This window comes from Moschus berezovskii, chromosome 4 (genome assembly GCF_049115385.1).
Source record: "Moschus berezovskii isolate FMDL1 chromosome 4, NW_MosBer_1.0, whole genome shotgun sequence".
Classification (NCBI taxonomy): Eukaryota; Metazoa; Chordata; class Mammalia; order Artiodactyla; family Moschidae; genus Moschus; species Moschus berezovskii.
This window is the reverse complement of record NC_142463.1, coordinates 41,266,395-41,286,636: the sequence shown is the minus strand read 5'-3', so window position 1 is coordinate 41,286,636 and position 20,242 is coordinate 41,266,395. Positions and strand designations below refer to the sequence as shown.

The following is a 20,242-nucleotide window of genomic DNA, read 5'->3' as shown; positions in this document are numbered from 1 at the left end:
ACACCATAAAGAATCTGCCCACAATGTGGGAGACATGGGTTCAATCCTGGGTCGGGAAGATGCCCTGAAGAAGAGAATGGCAATCCTCTTCAGTATTTTTGCCTAGAGAATTCCATGGACAGAGAGCCTGGTGGGCTATAGCCCATGAGGTCACAAAGAGTTGGACACAACTGAGTTACTAACACACATTCATGCTCTAATTCCCTGATCAATGATCAAACCCAGGCCCTCTGTAATGGGATCACAGTTTAACCACAGTTGAACCACCTATATCCTCTGCTTTAGCTCCTCTCTGAAGTACATAGATAATAGTATTTGATGCAAATTTCCTGAGTTGCTTTGCAGATGTGAAACCCCCCTCCACCAAACCGAAGAACTACTTGGTGACCATGAGCACATAGCCCCAGGCCTCCTGGAGCCTAAGGACAAATAAGGTTAACCCCTGTGACACCACTCTGCTGACTCAATATCAGCCAATCAGAGAATTGTGCACTAGCTGATCCTGTACCCTGAGACACTCACCTGCCCTTAAAAAATGCTTTGCAAAAACCGTTTAGGAAGCCCCAGGATTTTCAGGGCATAAGCCACCTCCTAGCATGGACATGCAATAAATCTTTCTTCGCTCCAAACTCTGACGTTTCAAATTTGGCCTCACTGCACAATCCGGCACGTGAACTTGCATTAACATTATCCACTGGACTACCAGGAAAGTCCCCAGTTTTAATAGAACTCTCTATTGAGTGCCAGCTGTGTGTGCGCACGCGCACACACACACACACTCATGCATATGTATGCAAACACACACACAAAAGCTAATATTTTTTATCACAGTGTCCCAGCTTCCTCCCATCCATTTACTCATTCAGTGTGCTTAAAAAAAAAAAAAAAAAAAGTAAGCCAAAAATTTGGGGGTGGGTCTTCTTCAAATAAGGCATTTGATAAGTCTCAGCCTGCAGAGCTTCAGGCAGAGCAGGCAGAGCCAACCGGTTACAGACATCACAAGGCTCATCTGAGATCCATAGTAAACACAAAGTTTTATCACAAATCAGAGCTAATTAAGCGTAATGGACTTAATCGCTAAAGGCTGTCTGACTCTTCTGGGAAAGATGTAGATAGAATTTATGACCCTGCTTCATCACACTTGTTGAACTCCTTTTATTCATTAGGCAATTTGTCAGATCCATCCTGTAAGTCTCAGTGGCAACTGGAATATGGTGAAGGTAGAAAAAATACTGCTATAGCCCCCAGCACCTAGAACACTGACATATAGCAGTTATTCAGTATCTACTGGATAAATCAGAATACATTTGCTGCACTGCATCAGAAGTGTATGTGACAGCAGCAATAGAATTCACAAGCTATGTGCAGAGGAAAGAGATGAATTTTGCCAGGGCAGGTGAGGGAAAATTGCCCAAATGCAACAAGTAGCCCGTCCTTTCCTGGAAGAGCAGCTTTTCATCAGGCAGTAACTGCAGGAAAACCATGTGGACAGGAGTAGGCCCCAATCCTGCAGGCTGCAGCAGATGGCCAGAGCTACTTTCCAATTCAAATTCCTACCAAGTTTTACTGCCTGGGATTTTGCTGCGCTTCAAACCTCCTTCAAACCTTCAACTATAAAGGGGTACCTACAGAGCGGTCATTGTGCTTCTCTGCCAGGAAATTAGTGAAAAGCAAACAGAAAGTAACAGAAAAATAAATGCTGTGGAATGTTTTCTTATTTACCAGGCAACGAGCCTGTTAAGACTCTTATACGTTCTGAGAAAAATAACCCAAGAACACCCTCCAAGTCCACTAGAAACAGGCTACTTTCAAAACAAGTATTGTCCCTTATTTGTCCTCTTCTTTCCCTGATAGTGCTTTTGTTTTTTGGGTTTTTTGGCCCCACAGCACGTGGCTCCTAGTTCCCTGAACAGGGATCGAACTTGCATCCCCTACACTGGCGGCATGGAGTCTTAACCATTGGACCACCAGGGAAGTCCACTCCTAAGTTTTTTTAATTGATTCATGGATAAACTACTCGATTCCCAACAGAAAAAGATAATTTAAACATTGAGTCACTTTTTACTCCAGGGAGAAACACTGGCAAGGAAATGAAGGCACTTGAAAGAGAACGGAGACTAAAATTCTGGACAAAGGAAAGTTAAAATGAACAAAATAAGGGAAAACAGCAAGTGGAAAAGTTTTCAAACCCCCTTAAAAAGTGCAGAAACAAGCGACTTCCCATCACATTCTCTTCAAAAAAGCAGAGTGGGCTTCCCTGGTGGCTCAGTGATAGGTGATTCTCCTGCCAGTGCAGGAGACGTGGGTTCAATCCCTGATCTGGGAGAATTCTAAAAGGCAAGGAGCAACTAAACCCATATACCACAACTATTGAGCCAGTGTTCTAGAGCCAGGGACTGGCAACTACCTGAAGCCCGGGTGCGCTAGAGCCAGTGCTCTGCAACTTGAGAAGCCACCTGGATGAGAGGCCTGAATGCCACAACTAGAGAGTAGCCCCCACTCTCTGCAACTAGAGAAAAGCCCAAGCAGCAAGGAAGACCCAGCACAGCCAAAAAAATAAATAAGTAAATCATCTTTTTTAAAAGGAAAGAGCCACTAATCCAGTCCCAGGATGGATAGTGCAAAGCCTTCATGCCAGAAGGAGGCAAGTTACTGAGTCAGGTACAGAGAAGGCAAAAAAAAATGGGCTCAATTCCACCCAGCAGATTCCTCACCTCATTACACTCACTGAGAAGCCCCACCTGACCGCAAAACCCACCTGGCCACCTTGAGCCAGCCTACCCTCTCACAGTTCTCCCCCGACCCAAACTGCATTCCAAACAGGGAAGGAGTAAAATGCATTTGAATGTGTTTTTAAAATTAAAATAGACCCAGTTGTGGTAACAATACCTGCAAGAGAAAATTCCAGGTGCAATCAGGTATACAGGATGCAGCCTTCTGAATGTTGAAGGGTGGGGAACAGGATTATTGAAAATCAAAATAAAAGTTTGCTCTTAAAACCTGCTTTAAGAAATAAGGAGTAAAACTCCGCCTTTGAGATACTTCTTAATTCCCCGCCGCTTTCAAGCTTTCTGTTTTCCAAGCACCGTCATCCACCCACCTCTGTCAAACTAATCTGTGCTTCTGTAATGAAGATCCCGTAATAGGCTATAACCACCTAGGACCAGATGAGAACAGAAGACAGAGTGAAGCACCCCGTTTGCAATAACAAGTTTTCATAAATGAGTTGCTAATCGTGAGCATCTGCATCCCAGAAGGGGCAACTACCTCGCAGCAGCAGCACACCTACCTCCCTCTCGCCTTTTAACGCCAATTCATTATGAACTCGTGTGAACGCGGGGTGGGAGGAGAGGGAAGGGCCCGCACTGACAGGCTAAGGAGAGCAGGCGACCTGTAGCCCCAAATTCACCACGCAAGCCAAGGAAGGCATTCTCAAGAAGCCATTTCCAGGGAGGCTGGATTCAAACTGTAATTTGTCAGATCGAGTCTCCTTGTCTCCTAATGGTCAGGCCCCGGCTTGAGGAGGAGGGGGACTTAGTGGGGAGAGTTTACCTTAGAAGGCGGCAGGGAACAGACAGGCCTTTCAGAGCCACCCAGGGCTCTGTCCAGAGGCCCGGGGAGGCGTGGAGGGGCTGGAGCGGCGCGCGGCTGCGAGCCCCGCGGCGCCACAGGTTCCCCAGCGCGCGGCGGGGCCCGACTCCCACAGGTGGGCGGCGCTCGGCCCGGGGGGCTCCGGCGAGAGGAGGGGATGCTACGGGTCACCAGGGACGCGGTGACCTGGGTGGGAGACGGCCAAGCGGTGGGATGGCTTGGCCTTAAGGAAGCCGGGCGAGAGGGAAGCTCGGGGTTTTCAGCTGCCACGATCTGCTGGTTGGTGACCCGCTTTTCGCCAAGGCAAGCGCAGCCCGTGGTGGGGGTGGCAGAGGGGCTCGCGCCCCTTCCACCCTCCGCCCAGCCAGCCTCGGCCTCCTCCCGGGCGCGGTTAAGCCGCACGGCCGCGGGCCACCAGCTGCATGCGCCCCGGCACGTAGGAGCCTGCGCTACCACACGCGGGCGGGGGAAGGGCGCCCGGGGACCGAGGAGACTCAGCCCCCGGCTGGCCCTTCGCCTCCCAGCCTCACCCGATCCTGCGTCCGCTCACTCGCCCCCGCTCCCTCTCACCCGTGTTGGCCTTGATGTTCTCCCGCAAGAAGTGGCCGCTGGAGAGATGCTGAAGGCCAAAGTTCTGGGCTATCCGCTGGCACACGGTGCCCTTGCCCGAGCCCGGCGGCCCAAGGATGACCGCACGCAGGAGTTTGGAAGCCATTGCCTCGGCGACGAGGGGGAGGCCGAACTGACAACCGGGACAGCGGCCTCGGAGAAGCCCCGGGAACTTTGTTTCTTCTGCCCTTGCCTCTGACACCCTGGGCTCGCGCGGGGATTCGCCGCCGCCCCTGCCAGGGAAAGAGAGACTTTCTGAGACAACCCCTCCTCTCCGCCCCGCGCCTGGGCGGCTGGAGGGCGGAGTAAGCGCCACGCTACACCTCCCCGCCCTCAACGCCCCCACTCTGCGATCCCGGAGAACTCCCGAGCGCCCGCCCCTGGCGGGGGTAGCCCTCGGGAGCTCGGAGAGGGGTCAGCCCGGCCAGGCCCACCTCGATCCTTTCCTAGATCTCGCGCCCCACGCCCAGTCCGAGGAAGGGGTCGGGCATCCCCACGCTAATCTCCACCAAGTGAGGCAGCCGAACAGGCGGTGACTCCAGGCGCGCCTCCGGTAGCCCCACGCCGCGGCGGCCTGGGGGCTGAGCCCCAACCCGGGTCCCCGCACGTGGGCAGCGTTTGGTCCGCGCCTCCACCGCTCCCCGGCGGCTGTCACATCGGCCGCCTCCGCAGAGGTCTGAGGGATGTTCTCCTCGCCGTGAGGAGCCAGAGTCCACCTCTCAACCCCGAGAAGTCAAATAAACACACACCTTGGCCGGGACGCGGCCCTCTGCTAGGCTTCTAGCCCGGATCCCGCTGGGCGGCGCCGCCTCCGCCCGCCCCCACTCGGAGCCCCGGCCGGCCGCGCGGGGCTCGCGCCTTACGTAAGCCGGGAGACCGGCTCCGCGCTAGCCGCCCGCCTGTGCTGCCCACCCCGCCCCAGCCCTGCCGCTCCGCTCCCACCGTCTCCTCCGCGATCTTGCTCCCCGAGACCCCGCGGGGCAGGAGGAACGTGGAGAAGACGCACGCGCCAGAAACCCCTCGTTTGCGGTAGGTTAGGGAGCCGGTCTCCTGTGGAAAGGAAGGAAAAATACAACTTGTTGAGTGCCTACTGTGCGTCAGTTTCGGAGCTAGGCGATTTCCTTGAAGCAGCAACCGTTGCAGGTAGAGCATGCCCAACGGAGGAAAAAGGCTTGGAGTACGGCCCTTCATTCATGGAGTCATTCATTCAACAAAGGTTTACTGAGCGCCTACTATGTGCCTGACACTCTTAGTCCCTCAGCGTATAGCTGCAAACCAGAGATGGACTCCTACCCTGTGGAAGTTAAATTTCAGCGGGACTTTTGAACTCTCATTTGCACGACTCCAAAGCGCAGGCTTCTTGAGTTAGAAGGAAAAGGGCGGGGGGAGGGGGGAGGAGTTAGGCATGATCCTGCGCTCAGGATCTCATAGACTGGTTCCAGAACTTAAGAAGCCAGGACGTTGGCACTAAATTAACAACTCAGTCCCAATGGATGCTCTCTTCTCGCATCCCAATATCCCAATCCATATTCTCTTTAAATCTGTTCCCGCCCCCCACACAGCCTTCATATCCCACTCGGACTTAGTGTGATAACCGCCTGCCCACAAGTCTCCAGCTTCCGGCCGTCCATATGTGATACAGCTGCCAGTTCAGTTCAGTTCAGTTCAGTCGCTCAGTCGTGTCCGACTCTCCGCGACCCCATGAATCACAGCACGCCAGGCCTCCCTGTCCATCACCAACTCCCGGAGTACACTCAAACTCATGTCCACAGAGTCGGTGATGCCATCCAGCCATCTCATTCTCCGTCGTCCCCTTCTCCTCCCGCCCCCAACCTTTCCCAGCATCAGAGTCTTTTCCAGTGAGTCAACTCGTCTCATGAGGTGGCCAAAGTATTGGAGTTTCAGCTTTAGCATCAGTCCCTCCAATGAACATCCAGGATTGATCTCCTTTAGAATGGACTGGTTGGATCTCCTTGCAGTATAAGGGACTCTCAAGAGTCTTCTCCAACACCACAGTTCAAAAGCATCGATTCTTCGGCGATCAGCTTTCTTCACAGTCCAACTCTCACATCCATACATGACCACGGGAAAAACCATTGCCTTGACCAGACGGACCTTGGTCGGCAAAGTAATGTCTCTGCTTTTTAATATACTATCAAGGTTGGTCATAACTTTCCTTCCAAGGAGCAAGCGTCTTTTAATTTCATGGCTGCAATCAGCATCTGCAGTGATTTTGGAGCCCAAAAAAACAAAGTCTGACACTGTTTCCACTGTTTTTCCATCTATTTCCCATGAAGTGATGGGACCAGATGCCATGATCTTTGTTTTCTGAATGTTGAGCTTCAAGCCAACCTTTTCACTCTCCTCTTTCACTTTCATCAAGAGGCTTTTGAGTTCCTCTTCACTTTCTGCCATAAGGGTGGTGTCATCTGCATATCTGAGGTTATTGATATTTCTCCCAGCAAACTTGATTCCAGCTTGTGCTTCTTCCAGCCCAGCGTTCCTCATGATGTACTCTGCATATAAGTTAAATAAGCAAGGTGACAATATACAACCTTGACGCACTCCTTTTCCTATTTGGAACCAGTCTGTTGTTCCATGACCGGTTCTAACTGTTGCTTCCTGACCTGCATACAGGTTTCTCAAGAGGCAGGTCGTGTGGGGGTGCTCAGAATCCTGCAGGGGACTTCCGCATGGCCTTCTGTCTCTTGCCATTGCGGAAGTCCCCTGCAGGATTCTGAGCACCCCCACACGTGGCTCACCGGTTCCCGAGGGACAGTATGGAGAAGAGCCTTCTCTAACTTCCTGGCTGTTCTGTCTGTGTTGGGGGGCTGGGGAGGGGGTGAGAGAGACTGGCGTGGGATCCCAGGTCCCAGTCCTTCTCTACACACTGAAAGCCAGACAAAGCCTAGTCTCTCGCTACCCAGGAGCACCCCCCAGGCTGCCAACCCCCCGCCGCCAACCCCAGACCAGTATTTGTTCCAAAGTTCCCTTCTGCTGTCAAAACCATCTCAGTAATTTCCCTGGTGGTCCAGTGTTTAAGAATCCGCCTAATGCAGGGAGTCACAGGTTCGATCCCGGATGGGGGAAGATGCCACGTGCCCTGGAGAAACTAAGCCCATGTACCACAACTACTGAACCCAGCACTGCAACTAACTCCTGCTCCCCACAACTAAAGAAAGCCCCAGCAAGGCAATGGAGACCCAGTGCCGCCAAAAATAAATTAAAAATGAAAAACTATCTCAGTGCTCTGTGGACCTCAGAGAGTTGTTATACAGAGCCCTTTTAGCCCTTCTCCTGGAAGCAAAGAGGGGAAAGAGCCTCTGGGGCTTTGGAGGGGATGACAAATCTCCCCTCTTCTTCCTGCCTTGTGGCCTATAATATATAGCAGACACTCTGCAGTTCTTCTCCAACCAGAGCATGCATCAGAATGACGGTGGAAGGCTTGTCAAAACCGACTGCTGATCCCTACCCACAAAGTCTCTGATTCTGTGGGTATGAGGTGGACATTTCTAACAAGTTCCCAAGCAGAGCTGGGGCTGCCTATCTCGAGAGCTCACTTTGAAAACCACTGCTCTTGGGAAATCAGTATTCAGACACACATGGTCTGGATTCCTCCATCTGCTGTGGGATCTTTGGCCCTTAACCTCTTTCTAAAATGAGATTGGATTTAGCTGGAGCCAGAGGTCCCTTTGTATTTTCCAAGAATTGATTCTATAAGTTGCCACAGGAAAGACAGCTCCTGCTGCTACTGCTAAGTCACTTCAGTCATGTCCGACTCTGTGTGACCCCATAGACGGCAGCCCACCAGGCTCCCCCGTCCCTGGGATTCTCCAGGCAAAAACACTGGAGTGGGTTGCCATTTCCTTCTCCAATACAGCTTCCTTCTCCAAGACAGCTCCTAGCCCCCACAAACTAGATGTAGATAGCTTACCTTGCCATCTCACCCAGTTCTTTTGCCTAGTTTTGAAATGTCTTCACCAACATCACCTTATGGTGTCAGGCAACTCTGTTAGCCACCCACATGTTCCTAGGGCTTGATGTTTTAAGAGTTTAGGAACTTATATTATCAAACAAAAAAGGAGTTGTGACATAGGTAAACTTAAGAGAAGCCTGGCTGAGATTAGAACCTAACATTTCACAAGAGCCCTAATGGACCTTTCATGTATACACAGCCGTCCTCAGGGTCCCACAACTCAGCTGCTGATTGAAAGCAGTAGAACTGGAAGAAATGGGCTTGGGAGTCAAATACCCTAGGATTCAATTGCAGCAGCACCATTCACCAACTCTTCAAGTTCTTGATGTCTGTGAGCCTTAGTTTGCTTATCTGTAAAAGGGAAATAGTACTTATCTCATAGGCAATGATAAGGCTTAAATGAGATAATGTATGTGAGAATTTAGCACAGGACTGGGTGTATAATAAGTATTTATTCATGAACATCATCATGATTAACCATGGAAGAATTGTATAGCCTCTCTGATCTCAGTTCCCAGATTATGAGCTAGTATAAAAGCTGACTTAAAATTCAACATTCAAAGAATGAAGATCATGGCACCCAGTCCCATCACTTCATGGCAAACAGATGGGGAAACAATGGAAACAGTGACAGATTTTATTTCTTGGACTCCAAAATCACTGCAGATGATGACTGCACCCATGAAATTAAAAGACACTTGCTCCTTGGAAGAAAAGCTATGACCAACAGAGACTAGACAGCAAGGTCTGTCTAGTCAAAGCTATGGTTTTTCCCATAGTCATGTATGGATGTGAGAGTTGGACCATAAAGAAAGCTGAGCGCCAAAGAACTGATGCTTTTGAACTGTGGTGCTGGAGATCACACCTTGGACAGCAAAGAGATCAAACCAGTCAATCCTAAAGGAAATCAGTCTGAATATTCATTGGAAGGACTAATGCTGAAGCTGAAGCTACAATATGTTGGCCACCTGATGAAAAGAACTGACTCATTGGAAAATTGGAGAAGGCAATGGCATCCCACTACAGTATTCTTGCCTGGAAAATCCCATGGACGGAGGAGCCTGGTAGGCTGCAGTCCAAGGGGTCGCTAAGAATTGGACACGACTGAGTGACTTCACTTTCACTTTTCACTTTTATGCATTGGAGAAGGAAATGGCAACCCAATCCAGTGTTCTTGCCTGGAGAATCCCAGGGACAGGGGAGCCTGGTGGGCTGCCGTCTCTGGGGTCACACAGAGTCAGACACGAAGGAAGCGATTTAGCAGCAGCAGCAGCATTGGAAAATATCCTGATGCTGGGAAAGATTGAATACAGGAGAAGAGGACAACAGAGGATGAGATGGTTGGATGGCATCACCAACTCTATATATATGAGTTTGAGCAAGCTCTGGGACTTGGTGATGGCCAGGGAAGACTGGCGTGCAGCAGTTCATAGGGTCACAAACAGTTGGACACAACTGAGCAACTGAACTGAACTGATGACAAAGTACCTAGCAGGCTTCCTGGCCCTTGCAAGATATTCCATGATGGTAGCTGTTCTTAGCACAAATACTCATGTAATTAGCTTCTTCTGTTTCCTTTGCCTAGGGTTTTAAGTCCATTTGTAATATGTATGACAGTCTACAAAATAATTCACATCTATGTGTCAGTCTGCAGACAAACTGTAAACTCTGAGGGCTGAAGCCAAATTGAATTCATTTTTCTACTTTCAAAAATATACAGCACTGGACTTCCCTGGTGGTCCAGTGGTTAAAACTCCATGCTTCCACTGCAGGAGGCACAAGTTCCATCCCTTGTGGGGGAGGATCCTGGATGCCACATGGTGCAGCCAAAAAAAAAAATAAATGATGTAGATAGATAGCCCTTTGCCCATAGTAAGTAATCTGTAAAAGTTGGCAAATCTCACCCCCTCCCAATCCTAACACACTCACCATCAAGCTGTGTGACCTCTCTGCAACTTTCCATAATATAAAGACTATGTTTGTTCATACTTTACACTTCCTTCATCAGATTCTCACAAGCTTGCAAAGATTGAGCAGAGATTCTCATTCCTATTTCACAAATGAGAAAACAAGGTTCTGAGAGGTGAGGTGAACTGCCCAAGATCACAGTACTAGCTGGTGACATGGTGGGGTCCAAACCCAGATTTTCTCATTCCAGACATAGTGCTCTTATTTACTAAACTTCAGTCATTTCCACACTACTTTCACAATTTTGCCATAATCTTCTAATATCTTGGTTCTAATCTGCTTATCATGTTTCTTTATATCCACTCAATTTGTTTAAATAATTTATTTGAAAAAGAAACTATATATAACTCACTAACCATAAATACAAAGGATACACTAAAATAAATGTAAGAAAAATAAAAGTAAGTTACCAAATTCCTCAAATCTACTTGTTGAGTTTCTGAGCTTAATCTCTATTTAAAAAAAAAAAAAAAAATCTTTGTTTAAAGAAAAAAAAGATGTTGTTTACCAAGTGTTAGCCAAAAGATAAAAAGACATGGAGCATCTAAATGAGAGTGTTTGTCTACAAACATACAGCTCAAAATAGAATTAGAAAGGGAACACTTTCTTAACCGTTAGTTTATTATTATCCAAAGCCAGGTCCACGTACCACCTAGAATCAGCTCCAGCTCCATATCCAATTATCTCTAGCTTCATCAGGAATGCTTTCACATTCCTCAAAGTGTACCCTTGAAATGTAATTTAGCATAACTCACCAGGATTTTTTTTAATGATGTGACCTCAACCATAGTTCACAGATATGATGCCAATCCCATTTCAAATGTTAACCCCTATGTCTCCACCCCACCCTCCGTTCTTCACACTATTACTCTCCTTCACTGTCTTTCTATCATCATTCAGGCTTCCTTCTGTTGTATTTGATGAAGGTTGTAGGCTCCTTGAACATAGTTGTGATATGAAAACTGAGTTTGCCTCATGGTGGGTATCAAATCAATAGATATAACCAAGTCAAAGATCAGGAAAAAGAAGAATTAATAGCTTACAGCAAGTAAGGAGAACTCTAGGGATCTTCCCCAAAGGAGTGTCTCTCCACTCAACAAAATGGAGAAGTTTTAAGCTAAGGCTACATGCATATTCAAAAAGAGGCTTGAGTAGAGGAAAAATGGGCAAAGGTCCGCGGAGTTCAAGTCTTAGTTGATTGAAGTCCAGAGGGTCTGTCCTCAACCTGGCTGGGGGGGGCCTTAGTTCCTCCAGAACCCAGACATTATTATGTATAGCCCTTAAGGAGGAACTAGGATTCTACTTTATCCCTACACTATTGTTTGACTGCTTTTTCTCTGTTCCTGCATTCCTTTGTCTCCTTAAGATTATCAATTTTACCACGACTTGTTCAGGGATGAGCTTTGTGTCTAGGCTTAGATCAAAAAACGGCTCAGGCCAAAATAGCTTCTCTTATGTCAAGAGAAATTCTCTTTCTCTAGGTCCCCCAGTATATCTGTTTACATAGTGACTTCATCTTTTATGTCAGGGCTCCCACACAGTTAGGTATAGAGTCCAGACTTGGAGGGCAAATATTATCAAATGACTGACTCGTGGCTGAATGCAGAGTGGGTAAAGTCCAGAGGGACAGAAAGGAGGAATGCTAGTGACTTGGATACAGCAAGTTTCAGAAAAGAAAGTTGTAAAATAATGGAAGAAGGAACAAGATATTAGCCCCAGATTGCCCGGCTCCTTTCTCCCTGCCGGCACTCATGAAAAACTTAGGACACCAAAAGGTTGTATTAAGAGAAGAATAAATAGGGAGGACTAAATAGATGGAAAAACAGTGGAAACAGTGTCAGACTTTATTTTTTTGGGCTCCAAAATCACTGCAGATGCTGATTGCAGCCATGAAATTAAAAGACGCTTGCTCCTTGGAAGGAAAGTTATGAACAACCTTGATAGTATATTAAAAAGCAGAGACATTACTTTGCCAACCAAGGTCCGTCTAGTCAAGGCAATGGTTTTTCCTGTGGTCATGTATGGATGTGAGAGGTGGACTGTGAAGAAAGCTGATCGCCGAAGAATCGATGCTTTTGAACTGTGGTATTGGAGAAGACTCTTGAGAGTCCCTTGGGCTGCAAGGAGATCCAACCAGTCCATTCTAAAGGAGATCAATCCTGGATGTTCATTGGAGGGACTGATGCTAAAGCTGAAACTCCAATACTTTGGCCACCTCATGCGACGAGTTGACTCACTGGAAAAGACTCTGATGCTGGGAAAGGTTGGGGGCGGGAGGAGAAGGGGACGACGGAGAATGAGATGGCTGGATGGCATCACCGACTCAGTGGACATGAGTTTGAGTGTACTCCGGGAGTTGGTGATGGACAGGGAGGCCTGGCGTGCTGTGATTCATGGGGTCACGGAGAGTTGGACACGACTGAGCGACTGAACTGAACTGAACATGGCATTATGTGTAACAGCAGCACATTGTTACAAGCGAGTCATTTCCAAATTTTACTAGTTCACATGGTTATTAAACTATAACATCTTAACAGTTATTGAAAAGAGGCAGCATTATCTGTTTTACAAGGTTGATCTCAGGTCAAAAAAAAAAAAAAAAAAGTGTTCCCAAACTGGCCTGGGATAATCCCACATGCCTCAGAGCAACTAAGCCTGTGTGCCACAACATCTGAGCCTGGGAGCTGCAACAAGAGAAGCCACCGCAGGGCTTCCCTGGTGGCTCAGAGGTTAAAGAGAAGCCACCACAATGAGAAGCCCGAGCTCCACAATGAAGAGTAGCCCCTGCTCGCCACAACTAGAGAAAAGCCGGTACACCCAAGTTAACTAATTTAAAACAATAACTGGAAGGAAATAAATCAACATTCTTCATATTTACCTGGTATAAGCCATCGTTCTCCACCAACACCAAACAGATTGATCCTGGGGTGAGAGTCGGTGATAGAGGTGCTTCCTCCGGAGATGAAGGTGTTGAACTCCCACCTTTGGTCTTTTCACTGTGAAATGCTGAAAAGCAAAGGAACAATCTGTTAAGCTCTACCCTCCAAATATAATGATGTAATGATGATGTCGTGATCAGAACTTTGTTCTGATGTGCACATCTGGTAGTGGAGATGGACGAAACTCTGTCATTCCCACTCTTCACACCACCTTTCCAACCACAGTGAAAAGCAGAACTCTGTCTCTGAGTTGTCTCTGAGTAGGCAAGTTTCTATACCCCAGATTCCTTTGACCCTGTCTTTTCTCTGCGCAGAGTTAACTACCAGGGGGGAATACAACATTTTTCCTGCTCCAGCTGGATGAAGGGACTGGAATTGAACACTGAATTTATTCTGCCCAAGTCTTACTCATCAAGGCTGGATAGGTAAAGGGGATCCTGCTTGTGGGAGCCTTCTAAGTTTGGTCTTCTTATATGGGCAGTATAGACTACGCTGCTGCTGCTAAGTCGCTTCAGTCGTGTCCGACTCTGTGCGACCCCATAGATGGCAGCCCACCAGGCTCCCCCGTCCCTGGGATTCTCCAGGCAACAACACTGGAGTGGGGTGCCATTGCCAAGCATAGACTATAATAAACATTTATTGAGTATTTGCTATGTACCACAGTTTTTCTCTCTCTCTCTTCATGTGTGTGTATATAAATATATGTTGTTGTTGTTCAGTCACTAAGTCAAGTCCAACTCTTTGAGACCTCATGGACTGCAGCATGCCAGTTTCCTCTGTCCTCCAGTATCTCCCAGAGTTTGCTCAAATTCATGTCCATTGAGTCAGTGATGCTATTTAACCACTTCATCCTCCGCCTCCCCCTTCTCCTTTTGCCTTCAATCTTATCTATATATTATATATATAATATATATAAAATTGTTAATATATTATTATGTTATATACAATATTAATTCTTGCCACAGCCCTATGCCATAGGTAGTCTATTATTTTGTATCTACTTTATAGATCTTAAACCTGAAGCAAGACATCTGGCAAGTTGCCTGACATCCTACAGACAAAAGTAGAAGATTTAAGGACATAAATCAAGCATCCTGACTCTAGAACCAGTGTTCTTTAATCACTGTGCTATGAGGATTCAAAGACGTCTGGAGTAATAGTGTTATCTTTTTATTTTATAGATGAAGAAACTGATACACTGAGAGGTTAGGTAGTTTATCCCCCAGTGTCATTGAGCCAGAGCCAGGACTTGAACCCAGGTAGCATGGGTCAAAGCATACAACCACTATGCCCTAGCCAGTCTCCCTAGTACTTGAGTGAATCTTCACCAGCTTGCTTCTCTGGATGCTAGAGTAGAGAGATGCTAACAGCAAGGAGAAAGTCACTTATGTTCAACATGACTTCACTCCCTCAACAGCCAGGTGAGATCAACAGTGTCCTATGAAAGGTTGTTCCCACTAGGCCCTCTGTCTCAGGAATTGCCACAGTTTTTAACTTACATCTTCCCTCCTGAACCTGCCTGTCAGCCTCCCACTGCCAACCTGTTGCCAGATCACTGCTGTGTCTCACATCTTGTTGCCAGAACCCTTTGCCGGGAGCTTGACTCACTGTGGGTCTGGCTCGCAGGTGGCATTTCCACTTTGCTCTCCATCTCATGACCACAGGCCTGCCTACCAGCTTGGGAATCAAGTTCCAGCTGCCCTCCACCACCACCACCACCACCACAGCCCCTTCACCACACCAGTCCCAAACTTGGCTTCCAGATCTCCAACCAGGGTCATGGGCCCCCATCTATTTGACAGGTCAATATGGACACAACTGAGAGACAAACCAAAAGGGTAGGAAAAGGGTATAATTTAAAAGGGGTGTCTTACCTACAGACTGGGAGAAAATAGTTGCAAATGATGCTACTGACAAGGGACTAATCTCCAAAATATACAAATAGCTCATATAACTCAATATTAAAAAACAAGCATCCCAATAAAAAAAAATCAGCAGACAAATAGACCTTTCTCCAAAGAAGACATACAAATAGCCAACAGATCCATGTAAAGATGCTCAGCATCGCTAATTGTTCAGTTCAGTTCAGTTCAGTCGCTCAGTCGTGTCCGACTCTTTGCGACCCCATGAATCACAGCACGTTAGAGAAATGCAAATCAAAGCTACAATCAGCTATTACCTCACAATGTTCAGAGTGGCTATCATCAAAAAGTACAAATAATAAAAACTGGAAAAGGTGTGGAGAAAAGGAAACCCTCCTACACTGTTGGTGAAATGTAAATTGGTACAGTAACTACGGAAAACAGTATGGACTTAAACCATTAAAAACTAAAAATAGGACTTCTCTGGTGTTTCTGTGGTTAAGAATCCTCCTGCCAGATGGGAGGGAGGTTCAAAAGGGAGGGGATATATGTATACCTATGGTTAACTCATGTTGAGGTTTGACAGAAAACAACGAAATTCGGTAAAGCAATTATCCTTCAATTAAAAAAAAAAAAAAGAATCCCCCTGCCAATGCAGGGGACATGGATTAGATCCTTGGTCCAGGGAGATTCCGTATGCCTGGAAGCAACTAAGCCCAGGAGCCACAACTATCGAAAACCACGTGACCTAGAGCCGAAGCTCTGCAATAAGAAAAGCTACCAGAATGAGCACACACGTACACACACAAGCTAATCTATCTTAACTGCTACATCCTCAACCTTGGATGCTGAATGCTGTATAGAAAGTGTTATTGATTATACTTACATAATGTGATTCAGAATCCCTGTACCCCTGGCATCTTCTGTGGATGGATATATTCTAAAGTGAGATACACAGCAACATATAAGACATTCTGCATGTACTCTGAGGACACTCTCTTGTTCTGTACAGTGTATTTCTTCCATAGCAGGATAACATTTTACCATAATCCCTTTCCTTCTTCATGCAACAGCTGAGGAATGTTATGCCCATCACCTTAAGAAAGGTAATGCAGGATTTCCATGGTTGCCCAATGGTTAAGAATCCACCTGCCAATGCAGGGGTCATGGGTTCGATCTCCGGTATGGGAAGATCCCACAAGCAGCGGGGCAATTATGCCTGTGCGCCACAACTACTACGCTCTGGAGCCTGTGCTTCACAGCTACTGAGCCAGCCCGCCCTAGAGCCTGTGCTCTGCAACAAGAGAAGCCACTGCAATGAGAAGCCCGAACACTGCAACAAGAGAGTAGCCCCTGCCCACCACAACTAGAGAAAGCCTGCGCACAGCGATGAAGACCCAGTGCAGCCAAAAATGAATAAAATTTAAGACAAAAAAGAAAGAAAGGTGATGTAGCAGAAAGAGAGAAATCAAGTCTTTTCTTGGTTTGAATTTGGAGCAGAGATCTCAGAAGAAGTGGAAAAAAATGCAGTTGATTTGGGAGTCTGCAAACGGTTGAAAGCTTTCTACTATATTCTATAGTCTAAACTAGGAAAAATCCCCTGGGTTAGGAAGATGAGAGTCAGAGGAGAATTTAAGTGAAAATGATTTCCTGGAAAGAAGGGAAACTGCCTATCTATTTACTTCCCAGGACTGAGCCCAGCAGGGAGGATGTAAGAAAAAAGAGAGATGGGGAAGATCCAAATGCAGGGAAGTGCGTCGCCTCTTCCCCAAGTAGGACCTGCGTTCATGCATGCATGCTCAGTCGCTCAGTTGTGTCCAACCCTTTGTGACCCCATGGACTGTAGCCTGCCAGGCTCCTCTGTCCATGGGATTCTCCAGGCAAGGATACTGGAGAGGGTTGCCATTTCCTCCTCCAGGGGCTCTTCCCGACCCAGGGATCGAAACTGCATGTCCTGAATTTACAGGAAGATTCTTTGCAACTGAGCTACCTGAGAAGCCCCAGGTAGGACCTAGAGAAGTGACAAAAACTTCACAGTGAAGTGCATCACAGAATGACTCTGGTCCACAGGCATGTTCTGTTTGGTTAGTGCCGGGTTTGTATTTTATTATTTATTTTATTTTATAAATTTATTCATTTTAATTGGAGGCTAATTACTTTACAGTATTGCAGTGGTTTTGCCATACATTGACTTGAATCAGCCACGGGTGTACATGTGTTCCCCATCCTGAACGCCCCCTCCCACCTCCCTCTGCATCCCATCCCTCTGGGTCATCCCAGTGCCCCAGCCCTGAGCTATTTGGGAGCTCTGGGTCTTAATTGTGGCATACCCGGGATCTTTAGTTGCAGTATGTCGGATCTAGTTCCTGATCAGGGATGGGACCCAGGCCCCCTGCATTGGAAGCTTGGATTCAGCCACTGGACCACCAAGGAAGTCCCAATGACGAGATTTTTAAACAATTTGATTATGAATGACTTTGAGTGGAGCATGCCCTTTCTGGGTTCTCCAGTCCTCATTCTCTATGAGCTTATATTTGGTCTACTATATGGACTTTCCCCTAAAGGCACTGAGTTTGAAATCCCTGACTAGACAGACAGACCAGAAAATATTAAGGCTTCACACAGTTCCCAATATGCCTCAGCAAAGTAGTTCCATTTACTCATAAGAGGGTCGTGCAAGAGGAAGAGAGAATGGGCAGGTCAGCTGTGATTGAAAACCAGATGTAAACAACGGTGTCTCAGTGAATGCTGGTGTGGAGGGGTGACAACCAGACCAGGATGCTTCCAAAGTCATGGCACTTCCAAATCCCACTCTCCAAAAAAAATGAAGGCAAAACATAGTGACATGTTTTGTGGTTGGACATTATGTTTGACTCCGTCTTAGCTATGCCCTCTCTAATTGACGACTAGCAGTGAAGCTAGGGAAACTGACCCTGACTCAAGTGACATACCTGATTGGTACAAGGACATTTCAATTGCCCCCACCATTAATTTATTCAAGAATAGGGACTTCCCTGGTGGTCCAGTGGTTAAGAATCTGCCTTGCAATGCAGTGGACGCAGGTTTTGTCCCTGGTTGGGTAACTAAGATCCCACATGCCAGGGAGAAACTAAGCCTTCACACTGGAACTACTGAGCCCAGGCACTTCTGGAGCTTCTTTGCCACAACTAGGGAGTCCACGTGAGAACCAAAGATCCCACATGCCACAGCTAAGACCCGGTATGGACAAATAAAGAAATAAATAATAAGCAGCTGATTCTGAGCAACCATGAGTGAGTGTTTTATGGAAGTTTCTGGTTCAGAGTCAGCAATGGGAGCCAGTCTATCTTTCTTCAAAACAAGATTTCTTTGTAACCCAACTATTGTTGAGAGCCACCCTACAGTCATGTGATGGACCAACATTAGTTTGAAGCCAACAGCATGAATGGCAGAGCAGAAGGATGGAAAGAACTTGGTCCTTGATGATATAATTTAGCCTCTAGAGCAACCCTAAATTCTTCCCTACTTTTGGATGTCCTCTTACATTAGCCAATAAATTCTATATTGTTTAGGTCAACTCGAGTTATATTTTCTATTGTCCGCAGTTAAAGCATCCTGACAGACTCATAATCAATATCAATTTTAGTCATAGAAAAATTTTAGAAGTTACCATTTTCACATCATAGTTGAAGAATTATGATTCATTTTGCTAAAATTTCATATTATCTAAAACTGAATTTGCTTTTTTCACAAACCCAGTATTTACATAAAACCTTGAAGATTTATTTTTTTCAATTGTTCATGGATGATTACTGGAAACAAGATGATTTCCACTTTCTAATTCTGCCTCATTCATTCATGTAACAAGCATTCATTGAGTGCCAACTGCATGCCAGTCACTCAATATAATGATGGTCAAAAGAGTCCCCTTTTCACTGATTATAGTTTATCAGATACAAGGAATTCAGATTCAGAAATGGTTTAAATACCTCTGCCAGGAAACTTTTAAAAGAAAGAAAGATTTATGAGTTAAATTCTTAGATGAAGGAAAATTCACTAAGGAAGATATCTTAAAATACTAGCCAAAATAGAGTCCAAGGTGAATTGGTGGTAGAGGCAACAATCTCAGGGCAGGACTTTCCCAGTGGTTTAATGGTTAAGACTCCTTGCTTCCACTGCAGGGGGGCAGGTTCCATCTCTGGTTGAAGAGGTTCTCCATGTCATGGGGTGTGACCTCTCCTCAAAAAAAATCTCAGGGGTGTTTTGAATGGCAGAATCCTAAAAATGCCTTGTCTTAATATGGACCATATCTTAGGTTATACTCAAGGTTTTTCTCCAGTTGGATCCAGAAAACATCCTTTTCATTTCTTCCTCACCATAGATATGTATAAATAAGCCACGATTCACTTTATTCATTCAACAAACATAACTGAGTTCCTACTTTATTCCATCTTCTAGGCTAGGTGATGGGGCTACAGAGTTGAATATGGTCGCTACCTTTAATACAATGTACCACTAATGAAGAAGCCAGACATATAAGAGCAACAACAACAAAATAAAACAAAGCCAACACAAAAAATTGGAAAGAAAGAGGTCCAGTATCAAAGGGACCTTAACTAGACACCAAGATCCACAGTTTACAATCTGTCTAACCTTGATTCCTTTATTTTCTCTTCAAGAAAATTAGAGCTACCAAGGGAACTTTTCATGCAAAGATGAGCACAATTAAAGACAGAAATTGTATGGACCTAACAAAAGTAAAAGAGATTAAGAAGAGATATCAAGAATAGAAGAACTATAACACAGAAGAACTATACAAAAAAGATCTTCATGACCCAGATAACCACAATGATGTGATCACTCACCTAGAGCAAGACATCCTGGAGTACAATGTCAAGTGGGCCTTAGGAAGCATCACTACGAACAAAGCTAGTGGAAGTGATGAAATTCCAGCGGAACTATTTCAAATCCTAAAAGATGCTATGAAAGGGCTGCACTCGATATGTCAGCAAATTTGGAAAACTCAGCAATGGTTACAGGGCTGGAAAATGTCAGTTTTCATTCCAATCCCAAAGAAAGGCAATGTCAAAGAATGTTCAAACTACCGCACAATTGCACTCATCTCACATGCTAGCAAAGTAATGCTCAAAATTCTCCAACCTAGGCTTCAACAGTATGTGAACCATGAATTTCCAGATGTTCTAGCTGAATTTAGAAAAGGCAGAGGAACTAGAGATCAAATTGCCAACATCCATTGGATCATTGAAAAAGCAAGAGAATTCCAGAAAAACATCTACTTCTGCTTCATTAACTAGGCT

General features: G+C 46.2%; 1 protein-coding gene across 3 annotated transcripts in view; it reads right to left on the bottom strand.

Annotated features, from left to right (window-relative positions):
- The window catches only part of AK4 (adenylate kinase 4), a 93,412-nt gene extending 88,402 nt beyond the window's left edge, over window positions 1–5,010 (bottom strand). For 2 of the 3 annotated variants that reach the window (XM_055402147.2, XM_088835358.1), the window contains exons 1-2: window positions 4,950–5,010; window positions 4,162–4,433 (exon numbers count right to left, since the gene is read on the bottom strand). In XM_055402147.2, coding sequence (XP_055258122.1) covers window positions 4,162–4,306 — 145 coding nt within the window. In that variant the 5' untranslated portion in view covers window positions 4,307–4,433; window positions 4,950–5,010. Of the gene's footprint in view, window positions 1–4,161; window positions 4,434–4,634; window positions 4,780–4,949 lie in introns of those variants that run through there. The other variant, XM_055402148.2, reaches the window with a different exon arrangement.
- Window positions 5,011–20,242: the final 15,232 nt, after the last annotated feature.